Source organism: Nesoenas mayeri (assembly GCF_963082525.1).
Source record: "Nesoenas mayeri genome assembly, chromosome: 15".
Lineage (NCBI taxonomy): Eukaryota > Metazoa > Chordata > Aves > Columbiformes > Columbidae > Nesoenas > Nesoenas mayeri.
Window position 1 is genome coordinate 7,398,456 of NC_137559.1, and position 16,686 is coordinate 7,415,141.

Below are 16,686 nucleotides of genomic sequence, written 5' to 3' on the forward strand. Positions count from 1 at the left end.
TGTGTGAGACCTTTGTTAAAGCATAATTATAGCATATTAACTAATCTTATTTAAACTACTGATTAGTATATTTTAATGAAGACTCAATGATTAAGTATCTAATATAAAATTACTGGTTAAAACTTGAACTAGTCAGCATTTTTTTTTTCCGATGAAGTGGGTTTTCTGAAAAACTACTGGTTGGCTTGCTTTTGACCAACCATACTTTTTTGGATAAGTGCCTGTTAATCTATAGAGAGCAGGCTGTCTTTTTGCACAAAAGCATAATAAACAAAAGCATGCTTAAAGAAGGGCTGCAGTTTAGTGTAAAATAAGCTTTTTAATCCAAGAAATGTCCTTACTTCATTTTGTTTCCTCCTCTAGTATGACAATCTCCTCAGTCAGTTTGGTTGCATGCAAGTTTCTGGTTCTGCCTCTTCCCATTCACTGTCTGCCCCAGAGCCAAGTACAGCACAGACATCAGGAGGAAACATCGAACAGTATATTCATGATCTTGACAACAATTCCTTTGAGCTGGACTTACAGTTTTCTGAAGATGAAAAGAGGTTACTTCTGGCAAAACAAGCTGGGGGAAATCCCTGGTAAGGTCTTTGAATGCAGCTCATCTGTTACTCGCACAGCAGTAGCGATTCAGGAAAATACGTTATTTTGATTCAAATTACTATTTGTCAATCTTAATATCTTCAAGCAAACAATTAGCAACTAGATTTTTCTTGACTTCTATTTTTAAAGTAATGGCAGCAAAAACCTAATACTATGTTTCTAAAATGTACAGGGTCTGGAAAGTGTTATGGAGTATGTTTATAAGACAGGCAGAAATGACACTGTACCAGTGCTTCCCTCTACAGAGAACTTGAAGAAGTTCCCTCTTTCTTACAGTTGCCATATGTTGGTGGTTTTTTTTGAATGATAATCATAGAATGACACAACGATTCGGGTTGAAGGGACCTTCCCAGCTCCCCCAGTGCCACCCCTGCCATGAGCAGGGACATCTGCACCAGCTCAGGTTGCTCAGAGCCCCGTCCAGCCTGGGATGTCTCCAGGGATGGTTCATCCACCACCTCTCTGGGCAACATGGGCCAGGCTCTCACTACCCTCGTTGCAACAATTTCTTCCTCATGTCCAGCCTGAATCTCCCTCCTTTAAAACCATCACCCCTTGTCCTGTTGGTATCTGACCAAAATTCTTCCAGACCACGTACTTATTAGGGTTTATCTTCACTCTTGAGAGGAGTTTCTCATCTGTGATTTTTTTTTCTTCCCTGTATCAGATTGTAGAGGAACTATTTGGTGTGGAATGAGGAAGAGTCCAAAATTCATCTAGTAAAGTTGTTCAGGATTCTGTGGCAGAAAAGAAGACACTAGGGAGAGACATGTAAAATTGCTTGATAATAATAATAAAAGATGTTTCTGTGGAAGAAGTACTTCTGGAGTAATCGTTATTTTTCTTTTTTTTAAGGCATCAGTTTGTAGAAAATAATTTAATCCTAAAAATGGGTCCAGTGGACAAAAGAAAGGTAAGGGCTTTTTTAATTCCCTGTAACAAAATTCAGCTGTTAAATTTTTGCACAGTGGCAGTACAGATAAGGAACCTGTTTTAGAGCTTCCTTGTGTAACTTATAAATAAGTGTCAAATAGTCATGTTTACTTACTAAAATGTAGTGATTTGTAAATGTTGTTTCTGAAGGTAGTGGTATGCTCTTGATTTTTTGGAAAAGGCTAAAAGTAAATGTGCTATTGGTGCTTTCATTGCGAGACTAGAAAATGAGTGTTTGTTCCCCCTCCTCGTCCCAGTCTGGTACAGCCCACTGGATGCTTTGTTTTGATACATGTCTGCATGTGGACTGAGCCACAAATATCAGAAAATACGATACAAATCCATATTATCCTTACCTGTGGTGTTTTTCCTGGATCCAGCTAGTGGCTGTATCCTGAGAGAGGCAGAGGTGACATCACACCAGCTTTAAATATGAGCTTCGAGGTGGCTGGATGAGCAACAGTAGTCTGTGTCAGCTTTACAGGAATGGAGATTCTCTTACATCTAAATTACTACCTGCTTATTCCTAATTTTCTCCACAGAATCACGAGTATTGATTTCTGTACTAGAATCTTTGACAAATAGATTGTGCTTCACTCTGTGCAGCTGGTTGTTCGCTTTGTTAGAACTTCAGGATGCTTTCTAAAATAGTACTTGTGTTTTGCCATGCAGCAGGAACGCACCGCAGCCCCCTAAAAAAGGAGTGAAGTCAAATAAGCAAAAGGAAAACAGAGTTCCCCAAGCTCAAATATACTGTCCTGTCACTGAGCTCTTTTAATTCTACCTCTGTTGTTAAATTCAGAGCTCTATGCATTTACATTTTTTTTCCTCATGCTTTTTTTGCATTACTGTTTCTACTTTTCTTCTCAGGGATTGTTTGCACGACGGCGCCAGTTGCTGCTCACAGAAGGGCCCCACCTGTATTATGTGGATCCTGTCAACAAAGTTCTAAAAGGAGAAATTCCGTGGTCTTTAGAGTTGCGGCCAGAAGCCAAGAACTTTAAGACATTTTTTGTTCACACAGTAAGTGACTTTCTTGAATTTCTTTGTAAATTGCTCTAAAGTCCTTGGACAATTATTTTAAGTTGTTAACAAACAATTTTTTCTGGAGAAGATAGAAGTCCTTAAATCCAAGAGCTGATAGCCTTAATTTAAAAACAAACCACAAAAAACATACTCAAAACCCCGCTAACAACAAAAAATTCCTGATGATATACATGTTTCCCTCAAAAATAGAAATGTATTTTTTATTATTCATGTGTAAATAAAGTATAAGTGGCTTTTGGGATTTGAAGGAAGGTCTTAAGAAGGACTTCTAACATTTAGCTGTCTTAATACATAGTGGATCACAAGGAATGTAGCAACAATATATTGTCAATTGACTGCTTAACAATATTGAGATGCCAGATGTATGGTTACTCAGTAATATGTAATATTATATAACTAACTGAATTTAACTTTTGGAAGGTTTATTAATTTATTCTGAATAATTATTTTATTGTTAGGTGAAGAATAATTAGTGTCTTTTTGGTTCAACTGTTTGGAGTACTCATTAAACTGTTGTTCACTTATAGCCAAACAGGACATATTACCTGATGGACCCGAGTGGGAATGCTCATAAATGGTGCAAAAAGATACATGAAGTTTGGCGGCACAGATACCACCAGAATGCTGCTAAATAGTAAAGCTCATCCAAAATTTCCCAGTTTCGCTACTTGCTGCTAGAACTCCATGTGCAGCCGATCAGAGGAATCTTTTCAACCCACCTATTACCATCTCAAGGGGAAGCAAATGTCTGAAATGTTCTGTGTGGTTTTTTGGTTGTGTGTGTGTTTTCTTTTTTTCCCTTGTCTTTTTTTTCTTTTTTTTTTCTTTTTCTTCTTGTTTTGTGTTTGTTTTTGTTTTGGTTTTTTTTTTTTAAAGAAAGAAAGAAAAAAAAGAAAAGCAAAAACCTAATGGAATTCAGGGTCGCTTTGCTTGCTCTTTGTGCTTCTGTTGAGGCTTCCACATGCATATCATTGCAGTGAAGATCTTGCTTTTGTGCACTTCAGCTCAGTTTCTGCTGCAGACTAGTGGATAGACCTTGCGTTACCAGCTTCACTTCAGATGAGTTCAAACCAATCCACACGCACACATGCCAAATCATGGCCCAGCCTGGCATTTTCTGGGGCTGGGGTTTTCTGTGACTTTCAGATTATCATTAAACTGTATTTCATCAGGGAGCTTTTATATGCCTCTCCTAAGCACCACCTCTTTGTTTTCTCTTCCTTTCCTCACAGTCTCCCAGCTTATTGGTGTATGGCATTTGTAACCAGGTCAGTTGCACCCTTGTGTAATTCCTAATATAGTTCTGGTTGCAGGATTTATGTGGTACTTTAGTAATTATGTGAATGAATCACATGTATGTGTCTGGCAGACAGGCTCCAATGATACAGGTTGTGAGAGAGTAAAATGCTTAACATGGCACTGAAAGTTTTCTAAAATTGAAATGTTGGCTTCTGAAGCATATAAGATTTTAAACATTCAATTTAAATTTTAATATGAATTGTATGTGTGCTTAATCAAGGGACAATAAACTTACCAGCATGCTTTTAACTAATGCTAACTAAAAAAAAATAACTAGTTAGTATGGGGGGAAAAGGTTACTATTAAGTAGTAAATAGTTTTTCACCTTTTCAGGAGATGAGGGCTAGAAGCTTTCTTTCCAGGGTGTGCATGTATTGTGCATTTTAGTGGGGCCAACCTATTTACCTGGGTAGAGAAGGAAATGTGAAAGCTTTGTGCAATTGATTACTTGACTTTTTTTTGTCTCATTGTGTAATGAGATGTATAAATAATCCTAATTTTGGTCTTTGGCCAAACATTTACCAGCTCTGAAAAAAAAAAAATAAGCCATTGAAATATTAGATCCATAAAGTAATCTGGTTAAAAATGCAAAGGAAAATATTGATACAAAGGGGTAAATATATGGTACTTAAGTCATATCTATAAAATGAAAATATTTTTCATATCGATCTCATTTATCCTCTTCAAATTAAGGCTTTTTTAGTGGTCAAACATTTCTCGTAACATTGCAAAGATATAACTTTCTATGTGCTAAAACCAACTTCCCTAGTGGTATTTTCAACACGCCTGTGTTCCTGAACCTTGTGGAGAGGAATGGCCTGGGTCTGGACAGAGGCATTCCTTCCTTGTTTTAAAAGCAGTATAAACATCACACCTATTTATTCACCTTGTACACACACCATCTCTTTGCATTTTGAGGTCTCATCATACGATGTGCTTTTCCTTCTGCCGAAGAAAGAAAAGTTCCGCTGCCGTGTTGATAAAACTCATGGGCCACTGTTTTAGAAGCAGAATTTCTCAGCAGACACATGAATGTTGGATATTTTGTTGTTTTACAGGGTGAAGGAGATTTATTCTTGATCTCTGAAAAACTGTGTTACATGGTTGAACTTGATGACAGTTCAGCTTTTCCAGTATCTCTCGGTCTTTAAAGGAGAGCGTGCAGTTGTGTTTCTTGTGGAGGAACCGCATTCTTGTGGTCTTCTGTCATCCCACCACGTGCACAGGCTTGACAAAAGTAAATCCCTGGCGCAGTGCCCAGTGTTAAGGGAGATAAAGTGCCCTACAAATGGATGAGATGAAGACAGAACACCATTCCCTTTGCATCATGAGAAATTTCGTCACATAAAACGTACACTCCTTGTTACTAAAATTTGGATAGTGCAGTACACCTTTGACCTGTGTCTGTATTAATCCTGTATTTACCGTTCTAACCAAGATGACATATACTGTAATTTTGTTGCAGTGCTATCTATTTGTTCTCTGGCTGTCAAGTTCCATCTATCTTGGGTCCACTGGAGGCAACCCTACCACTTTTGGGTTTAGTCTTTGGTATAGAGACGTAGACATACTCCCAACTTCATACTTGAGAGTTTGGCAGTGATGGAGATTCGTGGTGCTGCTGCTGTTCAGTGCGACAAAACTTGGCCTCCCATAAAAAGTCTGGCAGGGCTGTTCTGCTGACAGAGAACACCTTAACTTCATGAGATGAAGTCATCTCCGTTGGCTCGTTCACTAGGTGGATATCTAGGAGTGCTTAAACATGTTTTCTGTAATATTTAGGCTCGTAGTCATTTTGCCATACTGAAGTAATTACTCTGCTTTTTCACACCTTGGAAATCCTCTCTCAGTAGGCTTCCATCCTGCCCGCCAAAAGCTTTCAGCCACATCAGTCTATAGCAGTAAGCTGTCAAGAAGGTGTCTGGAAGGCTGATCTCTGCGTTCTAGTTTCCTTTTTCTTTTGACAATGCTGTCATTAGGAAACTGAGCATCTCTTGCAGGCATCCCTCCCCTCACAACTTCAGTGTTCCAACTCAGGTCTTCCTTAGCTGCTGCTTTTTCGAGAAGGGACCTAGAACTCTTCTAGGAGAGGTATTCATCTTTCTTGGACTGTAAGTAAAATGTGGTTTTGAAAGATGGCAGAAGAATAGAGTGAGGCAAGACAAAGCAATCATGTGGATTTAAGTGTGTTTCATCAGTTTGTCCACTGCAATGTGGACTGACAGGAGCTGCACGCTATGGAGGGCTGGTTCCTGTTTTAATTGCTTACACCTGCAGTGGGATAGCCTTCGATCTTTGGCCTGGAGATGGCTTCTGTGCTTCGTGGGTGTTCATGGAATGACACGTACAAGGGAAGTTCTTCGGAGCTGCAGATAAGCCAGTTAATTGCTCTCCTCCTTTCTGAGGTCTTTCAAAGCACAAAAAGGGTTATTAGGCACTGGAAGATGACTCTTCAGATTCCTCACTGCAAACCTACTGAAAACCCAATCTATTCATTATCAATTAATTCCATCTTTTGCATTTTGAACAATTGCCAATCATTTATAAAGCATCTGGTCAGTGGCGTTGTAATCTTGTTTTGCTTGGGATTTGAACTTCAGGGAGGTGTTTATTCCATCTGTTTTCTGTGGGGTGGAGCTTAAGAAAGGATAAAGTACTGCTAGAAAGGATTTTTGAATCACAATGTTCTATTCAGTATCCAGCCCAGTCACACGGAGTTTAAAACTACTTTGATAAACTGGAGAGATTAGTTTATTACCATTGGCCTTGAAGTCCAGTTTTGATGAAGATTTATGTTAGGGAAGACTTGCTTCGGATGTGATGTTGCTGCATTGTGAGCAGACTGGTATTACCTGCTGAAGACATCGAGCTGTCAGATAGCGCTGTTCTCCACTTTTCTCCTTCTGATGTGATTTGGTTGTGAAGTATCTGCTATATCTACACCTGGAAAACAAAGATGTGATAGTTGTAGTCCCTTTTCGTAGTTCAAGATGCTTAATGTGCTCGATATCATTACATTTTGTGCTGGGAACTTTGAAGAATCCTGAGGATTTTCCACATGTACATGTAACAGTTTCTCTTGAATGATTTAGTAAAGTCAACACAACTATTTCTTTTGGCCTGTGGACAAAACATTTGATTTCAACACCTAGCTGAGGAGAGAACTTGTGTATTAATAGTTGCCTGAAGATGTGGTCTGTGGATTCTGATCATTCTTTCTAATTGTGAATTACACAAATAGGTGTGGTATTTATATTTGAAATTTTGCTCAATGCCTGTAATAGTTTATGCAAATATTTTATTAATCAAATGGAAGTGCTCCTGCAAAGCTTCTTGACACAGATTGTCCATCAGTTGATCAGGTGAGCTTACAGACAGTAATTCTCTGACCCAACAGGGTGTGCTTTCAGCTAAGATGAGACTGGTAATTTGAGAATGTTTCCTCTTTCTTAGAAGAAATACGACATTCATACATCAACAATAACCTGGTCTGTCTGTCAGCATGGCAGTGAATGTAGATGGTTGCCATTTGACAAAGCTTCCTATGACCATGTACTAACTCTGATTGGATGTGGCAAATGTTCTAAATTGTAGCAGAACTTACAATTATTGTATCCGACAAAAGAGAAGAAATAGGAATCAGGAACCATAATCAGTTTGGATAGTTGTACGCTAGCTGTTTTCAGGTTGGTGGCAGTCAGTTACATGTGTAATATTCTCTACCTGGTTTGTAGCTGTAACTGTGATGTACAGATAAAAGGAAAAATAAAAAAAAGATGACAGAACCAAAACAAACCACAAACAAAACCAACACAAACCCAAAACCCCCTCAACAAACATCACAAAACAATCTCCCCTCCTCCAAGAACTTGTGAAAACAGAAGCAAATAATGCAATGATTTAAGATACACACTTTTTGTATTTTTATTCTTATAAGGTTATTTGCTGGCTCTTGTTGGCCTCTAGTTCAGTCTGTGTTATTTAAATTCTAATATATGAAATATTTGGATTGAATTCATGTTCGGGGCCATGGTGTTGTATGTATTGATGTACAGCCTTGAATGTGAATAATTATTGTAAACTATATTTTACACCTTTTTTCTGGCTTTATTATAAAAATTTTCTATTGGTCGATGATTTAATCATATCTCATAATTTAATGACTGTTTATTCTCTCGACAGATCTCTGTGCTGTAGATGTGTAGTTAGTGACCGGATGATGGATTTCACTTAATGCTTGGTAGTCTGTAATAAAGGCATGTAGGGTCCTGGCCTGGCCTCCGCCTCTTCCTTCTGCTGGGGGGGGGGGGGGGGGGGGGGCAGGACCTGCAGACCACAGAATGTCCTGGGCTGGAAGGGACCTCGAAGATTGGATCCAGCTCCTGTCCCTGCCCAGCACAACCCCACAGGTCACACCGTGTGTCTGAGGACATTGTCCAGTCTCTTCTTGAACACTGTCTGGTTGGGGCCGTGACACCTCCCTGGGGAGCCTGTTCTGGTGTTCAGCACCTCTGGGTGAAGAACCTTCTCCTCATGTCCAACTGACATGTCCTGGCACATGTTCCTGCCATTCCCTGGGGTTCTGTCACTGTCACAGAGAGAAGAGCTCAGCCCTGCCCCTGCTGCTCCCCTGCTGAAGCTGCAGCCCCCTGAGCTCTGCCCTCAGCCTCTTCCAGGCTGAACAAACCCAGGGGCTTCAGCTGCTCCTCATTCAGCTTCCCCTCCAAACCCTTCACCAGCTTTGTGGCTTCTTCTGGACACTCTCCAGTAGCTTTATATCCTTTTATCCCGTGTCCCCAGCCCTGCACACAGTGAATGCTCCAGTGAGGCCACCCCAGAGCAGAGCGGGACAATCCCCTCCCTGCCTGGCTGGCCGTGCTGGGCTGGATGCACCAGGACACGAGTCCCTCTGGGCTCCAGGGCCACCGGTGGCTCATGTTCAACCCCCAGATCCTTCTCTGTGGAGCTGCTCTCCAACATCTCATCCCCCAGTCTGTCTGTACAGCCGGGGTTGTATGTCCCAGGTGCAAAATCCAGCACTTGCTCTTGTTGAACTTCATGCGGTTGGTGATGGCCCAGTTCTCCAAGCTGTCCAAATCCCTCTGCAGGGAGCGTCGAGTGCCCTCGAGTGTCGGCAGCTTCCCCCAGTTTCGTGTCATTGTTGAACTTCCTTATTATTCCCTCAAGTCCTGTGTCCAAGTCATTTATGAAGACATTGAAGAGCGCTGGCTCTAAGCTCCCTGTGGAACCCGCTTCTGACTGGTGACCGGCCCGACGTGACCTCATTTACTAGAACCCCTGAGCCCGGCCCGTCAGCCAGTCGCTCACCCACTGCACTGTGTGTTTACCCAGCCGTGTGCGGGACATCGTGTCCAGGAGGAGACTGCGAGAGGCACTACCGGAGGATCTACTGAAATCCAAAACCACTGCCGGTGTCCGAGCGCCTTCCCGGTCCCGCGGCCCCGGTGCGGGGCAGGGCCGCCCGGTGGGGAGCAGCCCCGGCGGCCGCTGCGGCGCAGGCGCCGGGCGGGAAGGGGAAGGAGCCGTCCCCAGCGGACGCTTCCGGTGGGAGGTGCCCCGGGGACCTGTAGCTGGGGCGGACCCTTCCGGCGGCGGCGAGGATGGCGGCGGAGAACCATTGCGACTTCCCGGTTCCCCCGATCGACGGCCTGGGCCTGGGCGGCGCGGGCGGGCCCTGCCTCCGCTGCAGCTCCGCGCCGCCGCCCGGCGCCGTGCCCGGCAAGTGGGTCCGGCTGAACGTGGGGGGCACCTGTTTCCTGACCACTCGGCAGACGCTCTGCAGGGACCCCAAGTCCTTTCTGTTCCGCCTCTGCCAGGCCGATCCCGACCTGGACTCGGACAAGGTGAGCGCGGGTTCCCCGGGGGCGCTGCGGGGGTCGCGGTCCCGGCGCTGCCGGGTTCCCGGGGCCCTGCCCCCCGGGCCGGTTCCGGGGGTCCCGCTGGGCTCTGGGGGCGGATGCGGGGGGTCCGGAGCGACACGGCTGCTCCTCGGTACAGCGGAGAGGCGCGGGGTCCTTCGCGTGTTTGGGGTTTTGTGTTGTCGCTCCGGGTTCAGTTTCAGCCTTTTAATGGAGTGTCTGCTCGCAGCGATGCCGTGTTGTTTCTGCACTGTCATCACCCTCTTGTTCAATTTCAACGACCAGATGAAACTACTTTTGGTAACAGCCTGTCTCATTACCCAGAGCATTCTGTGTTTCGGCAACTCTTTGAGTAAAATATTATTCTGTGTCGACTGCGAGTGGTGGGTGATGGTGAATATTCGGATGTTCATTCTGACTCATTTTTAATAGAGAAAAAAAAGTTACCTGATTAAGATTTTGTTTGTAGAATGGAATGTAGTAGCAGATATAAAGTATTCATGTGTTGTGCTGGCTCGGAAAGAGATTTTGGAGCATAATGGGCAAAAATGGACTTCCAGTACAATACACTTAGGGAAATTAAGGGAACACGATATAACCCTTGAATATTTAACCAACAGGTTGAAAACAGAGAGTTGGTTCTTAGCTATCAGCTTTTAACTTTTATTTTTCAGTGAGACTAGTAGTGAATTTATTCATTTTCTCATCCATGAATTCCAGAAAAGATGTTTAAATGCTTAAAAAGATAAGGAACAGAACCTGAATAGTGTTCCAGAGTTAGCAAGAAAATACCTTAAAGTGTGGCAGTGCGGGGGTTGTTTTTTGGTGTCTTTGGTCTGCCTTTTTTTTGTTTCCACTGCAAAAAGGTGCTTATTTGCTATCTCAGTGTCACCAGAGAGAGAGAGGAAAGGCGCATCTTTACAAGAAAAGCTTTAGTTCTAGTTAAAGTCTTTGGCTGCCTTTTTTCCGCAGCTGATGAAATCCGTCATCTTTCACAAGCACAATCATGGAGGTGTTGCTGTCTTGCAAAAATTTCACAAGACTACTAATCTAAATATTTTTGGTTTTACTGTGCTTACATTTTTGGCTTTTGGCAGCAAATAGTAAATTTATGCTAAGGCCATTTAGCTATCTGGTAGGATTTGATGAATTGGTAGGGTTTGATTTTATTTATCTATTTTTTTATACATGTTTCAATACTTCTGTATTTATGGTTGTTAAAAGCGTAGGTGATGAAGCTAGCTGTAGCCACAGCTGGAGAAAGATGCCCTTTGCTTACAAGGAACGTGCCTATACGTTATTTGAGCTGCTTAGATATTACAGAGTGTCGTCCTTTTTAGCCAATGTAGAAGTCTAATGGAAACCACTTTAGCAAGATGAAGACAAATTGCATTGTCCGTCACTGTGAGTAGCCTTTTTTATATAACTATAGCTAGTACTTATTGTGCAAATCAGTAACGTGAGGCAAACAGTAGGTATAGAGAGAACTACAAATTGTTGTGGAAAATCCTGTTATTCAGAGACGAATTTTCTGGGCTTATTTATGAACCTGGGTGTCTTCAATTTGATGTACAAAGCCCAAAGCCTTTCCTGGCTAAATATGCCCCATGGTTGTCTTTTCTGTACAACGATTGTCAGGGTTTCATGTCCCGTTGTCTTGACCATCTGTAGTCGTTGATTTTCACTTCAGCCATTCAGAGCCTGATTTCTGCAGTCACCTGTCACCTTGGATTTTGCAGAAGTGGTCTACTGCTTAGATTACCCATCATAGTGCATTAATTACAGTACCTAAGCTTGCTTAAACACATAGAGCCTTTCTTCCAAGGATGTGATTCAGAATCTTTGGATTCTTCATCTCCTGTGAACAGCAAAACATAATCCAAGCAGTTTCTTTTTTACAGTAATTGGAATGGCTTGCATAAAATGGTTCGGTTTCACCACTACTTTCTAAAGGTCATAGATTTCACTGTATATAAATTGAGACCTATGTATGTTTTAAATTAAGATCAGGCTAGGTATTCATTTTGATTCCTTTGAGCCTCAGTCTCTGTAAAGATTGAAGTGGAAATGTTTGAAACTTGAATATGTTTGAATGTTTTTGGCAATATTTTTCAAATTCTTTGAAAATACATGTGCATTTTGAGTCTCCTGAAATCTGTGGATGGTAGATATGCTTAAGTGTTAATTCTTAAGGAAGAAGGAATATGATTGTGAACTACACTGACTTTTCATGGTGTGCTGAACCAAGGGACTGAAAATTTAAGAGCAAGTTATTCAGCTTCCTCTGAAATTCCATGGTGTTTGTAACTTGGACTGAACTTTGGTGTGGGAGAGTGGCCATGAACAAATGCAGCCTTCACTGTAGCTCAGCAATGTTGTCTTTTAAATGGTGCCCTCTTTAAAAGGAGCGGGTATGGAAAAGATCCAGGACTTATGGACTAGGAAGGAAAAGTACTGGGTAATGTACTAGGTAGTGAAGAATGTAATGCGCAAATATAACCGAGTAAAGAGACAAACACCATTATGGTTAATTAGCACTTTTGTGTCAAAGTCGACTGGAGCATTTGCTTTGAGTATCCCTACGAAGAGTGGCAGAATTTGTATGGAACACTGATGGGGTAAAAATGTGGGTTGATGGGACTATATGAATAGAGAGGAAACTTGAGTTTCAGCTGCTGTTCTGGCAGACATTGACACCACTTTGTGTAAAACGTACCTACAAGAGAGAAAACCGAGACCCTATTAGAATATAAATTTGCCTGGCATTTGTGGGATTCACCTGAAACTTGGAAAATGGCTTCAAAATACCACACAGGTTGTGGCAGTGAAGATTCAGACTTGCCCAGAGCTGGTGGGGCCTCATTAGTTGGCAGAGGCCGCAGCACAGGCTGTTAAACCCAGCTACCCAGCCCACAGCTACTGCGGTCATGTCTGCACAAACTGTAGCTGCACCTTTCAACTGTCCAGATCACATTTGAAGTGCAATTTATTGTTCTTATCTTGAAACAGTGGGTTAGAAAGAGTGTCCAAAATGCTCGTTACACCTGAGAATACAGTGTGGTTTCATGTACATGTGGATGAAGCCAATCCTGACAATATTCTGAAAGTGTGGAAAGACTTACCACACGTATTTTGAGAGTTCTAGGTGGAACAGATGACTACATTGCTGTGTCAGCTTTTATTGGATTTATGTTTACATAAATATCCTTAAAGATCCGGCATAATCGGCTTTTCCTAGCGATTTCAACATGAAGTGCTTAGTGTACATTGGAGGATAATCAGGCAGCTCACTGTACAGGAGTGAGAAGGCATTTTTTGTAGGAAGATGCCTGGGATGTCAATTTTGTGCCTCTTTTGTCTTTGGGTTCTTTGTATATTGTTACAATATTCTTTACTGAACGGTTTGTGTTTCGGGTCCTGCCTCTGGCACTGGTGTGTAGCATGCCAGGCTTGTAGGGCCTAAGCCCAAGACACAAATCTTTCTCTTTGGAAGCACATTAATTAATGCCTGTTTTCCATATTTGTAATCTAGGTAAGCAAGTGGCTGCTCACTCTGAATTGGTCAATCTATTAATAATTTTACGTGGAGTTTACATACTAAAGTGACTCCTATTGACAGAATTTGCATTGCTCACTGTTAGAATTTAGCCAGAGTTCTTAAACTTTAACCATTGATATTTGCTAATTTTAAAAAGAAAAAAAAAAACTATTTCACCATACATTAAGACTTTTGGGCTCCTTTTTCTTCTCTATTGTTTTTTGAGGACATGTTACTTGAAAGGTTAATTATGACACTAATGAGATGGCACTTTATTTGTATGTGGTGTATTATACATATGTTTGGTTTGGTGTTTATATTTATCAGTGTGACAATGAAGAATTTTTATAGATTCTAGATGGTAATTTGATGAGGTAGAAAACCTGATAGTGATTAGGAAAGGAATGAGTGTAACAAGAAAAAAGTGAGATGTGGAACGGCAGAGTGGAAAATAGTTTGTAGATGAGGAAGATGGTTAAAAATAGGTAAAAGACCAAAGCAATTCTATGTTGTGTTTCACAGAGTGGTGCTGTCAGTGTGTGGTACAAGCGCCAGGAATGAGCTGTGATGTGCCTGTCAAAGACGAGGCCTGACAGCTCCTTCCCTTTGAGTTTCTTCACTGTATAGAAACCTGCTCAGGGAAGAGTAATTTCAGATACTGTAATCCATAAAGTGAATAAATAAAAACACACATTTTGAGGCCTTTTGCATAAGGAGCGAAGTAACCATTGTTACTTGAAATTTCCTTTTGAGCTCTTAGTTATTGTGCTTCCATGACCGGCTGTGTGTCCGTGGTGTGGAGCTGGTGGCCGGTGTGAGAAAACACTGTCCTCTAGAAGAATACAGCAATCTTACTGAAAAATATTGTTTCTGGAGACTTAATTAACTTAACTGGGTGGACTTAGAGGTTTGTAAGCCCATGTTTTTCTTAATTCAGTTAAACTGATGGCCCAAGACCGTGCTTTAAAAAACAGTGTTTCTTTTTATTGGTTTTAGATCTTCCTTTCCAACTTCACTGGTTTCTGTTCCTGTATTAAATAATACTTTTCAGGTTATAATTCGTACAGTTGTCAGCTAATTTAATTTATTTGGGTTGTATCTGTAGATTGTTCATTCTCGAAGTGTTTTGGTGATGTAAATCTGTTTAAATGTGGAACATTTAAAATATACCACTTTATGCACTTCATCCATCTGTTGGTTTTGGTGCATCGTTTCACTTCTGTGAGACTATGAGTTTAGATCAGAAGAAATTGTGATTAGACTTGTATCAAGCGCTGTCTGCTCTGAGTGCAGGTTAACTGACAGCACGTTATAATATATTAGCATTTTCTTGAACAGGTAATTTTATATAAAATATGACATCCCTTCTTCTAAAATGACATTCTAAGTGTGTAAATCCTTTAGCTTGTAATTATAGAAAGAAGTTTATATTTTTTGTAGTTCAGACTGTGGTATTTCTACATTCTACCAACCCTGGCTAGACGAGCACAGTTATTAAGAAACTAAATCCATGTACCTGAAAATACATCCACTGTCTGTTTTTCAATGAAACATGTTAGTAATGTTAGATGCTTTAAAGTGGAGAGAGTTTTCAGGTATCAATGTTCAGTTATCAAACCTTTTACATGTCAGCGTTACTGTCCAAACACAGAGGATTGGGTCAATACAGTTTTTATCATGTGGAACAACTATCATATGTAGTTTTGGGGGAGAATGATTGAAGTTTAGCCAGGATTGTTGGTAGTGATGTTTTTTTTAGGATCTCCTGTAAACTACTAGAATATTAAAAATAAGAATAAATAAAAGAAGTGTCCGGGTGCTGCCACATCTCTCCAATATGTGCCTGTTGGTTCGGATGGGTTAGTGCTGTAAGTGACCCACACGGCAGCGGGACGAGCCATGTGTCTGTCAGACGTCTGTCTGTCTTGCTCACCTTCTGGCCAGCACAGTGTTGGTGCTGCATTGGTCACAGGTGTTCACACACGGACTCTAAATTATGTAGGAAATATCAATTTTGCTCCTTTATCGCTTTGTCAAGAATATTAGCTATGCAGATTAATTTCTTGAACTGTGTTTTCCATGCCACAAAATGCTGTGCTCTGTTCAGTAAACTGAGCATCAGTTAGCTGGATCTGTCCCTTCTGTGTCTGCATGAGACAGGCAGGAACTGTGTCTTCAGCATGTCTTCATTTTTCTAAGATGAAGCACATACAACCCTCGCTTGGTACGCAGCTGTTCTCAGTGCCAGGTGGGTATTGTATAGCTGAACTAAGACAAACCAGAACTTTTTATAACAAAATGTTGAGATTAGAAGAAGGTAGGTTCGTTTGTCTTAAAAAAATGTAAAAAGGCGAGCTGATATTTCAGTCTCACTGGAATGTAGCCTGTGTTCTGATACTTCAGGTTGCCGAACAAAATGTTAGTTTCCTGGTTTTAAGTGTTATTTTTAAGCTTAATTTTCAGTGTTCTCACTACTTAAATCTTCTATGCTAACGATGTTGTTAATCTTTTGATAAAAGGGTGAGGGGGATTGGTGGAGGAAGAGAAGTTGTATAGTACATGATTGAGTGATCACTCTGATACAATTAAACTACATTGTTAAATTCCTTTAAATGTCTTTAATAAATCTGGCTTTAAGGGATGTGGCTATATCTGAATACGTGCTTGCTGTTCGGATGCCAGGCTGAATATTATTAGTTTGCAGTTCTACTTGGACATTCAAATCATTGTGGGGTTTATGCCTTTTTGGTTTGTTTGGGGTGTTTGTGTTTTTGTTTTGTGGTTGGTTTTTCTTCTTTTTTGGGGGGCAGAGGGTGTGTGTTAAGTTGTTGTTTTGTTGTTGTTTTGTTTTTTCTTAATGTAGGATGAAACAGGTGCCTATTTAATAGACAGAGACCCAACCTACTTTGGGCCAGTGCTGAACTATCTCAGACATGGGAAACTGGTTATTAACAAGGACCTAGCTGAGGAAGGTAAGATGTTACTAAATCTCCTGCTTTCTTATCACTTGCTTATTATTTTTATTCTTGCTTTTATTTTTATACTCTTTCCTGTTCCATCGTGAGGTGAGGCCTAAGCCATCATGGTCTATCAGTCTGCTGTGAAATGGCATTTATGCTCCTTGTCTTTGTTTCCTACCTGTCATTCTGTGTTTGAAATGGCATGGGTTTTGTTCAGATTTTTTAGGACAGTTTTTCACAGTGAACTGGGCTTTGAACCGCATGTGCCTCAAGGAAACCAGAATCACTAGCTTGGTAAATAAACTTTTCCGTGGGCAAAATGAATAATTTTCTATAGCTGTAGAGAAGATAATTGTAGGAACTGGTTGGTGGTTTTGGCCTGGAATCTTTGTTTACACTCTCTTTCAAAAAAACATGTTCTCGTACT

The 16,686-nt window shown here is 41.1% G+C and overlaps 1 protein-coding gene across 3 annotated transcripts in view; it reads left to right on the forward strand.

Annotated features, from left to right (window-relative positions):
• PDPK1 (3-phosphoinositide dependent protein kinase 1) overlaps positions 1-16,686 on the forward strand; it is a 59,389-nt gene that overhangs the window by 19,483 nt on the left and 23,220 nt on the right. Inside the window, exons 11-14 of one of the 3 annotated variants that reach the window (XM_080353648.1) lie at positions 364-581; positions 1,459-1,516; positions 2,407-2,559; positions 16,163-16,271. In XM_080353648.1, coding sequence (XP_080209774.1) covers positions 364-581; positions 1,459-1,516; positions 2,407-2,559; positions 16,163-16,271 — 538 coding nt within the window. Of the gene's footprint in view, positions 1-363; positions 582-1,458; positions 1,517-2,406; positions 2,560-3,110; positions 8,154-9,488; positions 9,747-16,162; positions 16,272-16,686 lie in introns of those variants that run through there. The other 2 variants (XM_080353646.1, XM_080353647.1) reach the window with 2 other exon arrangements.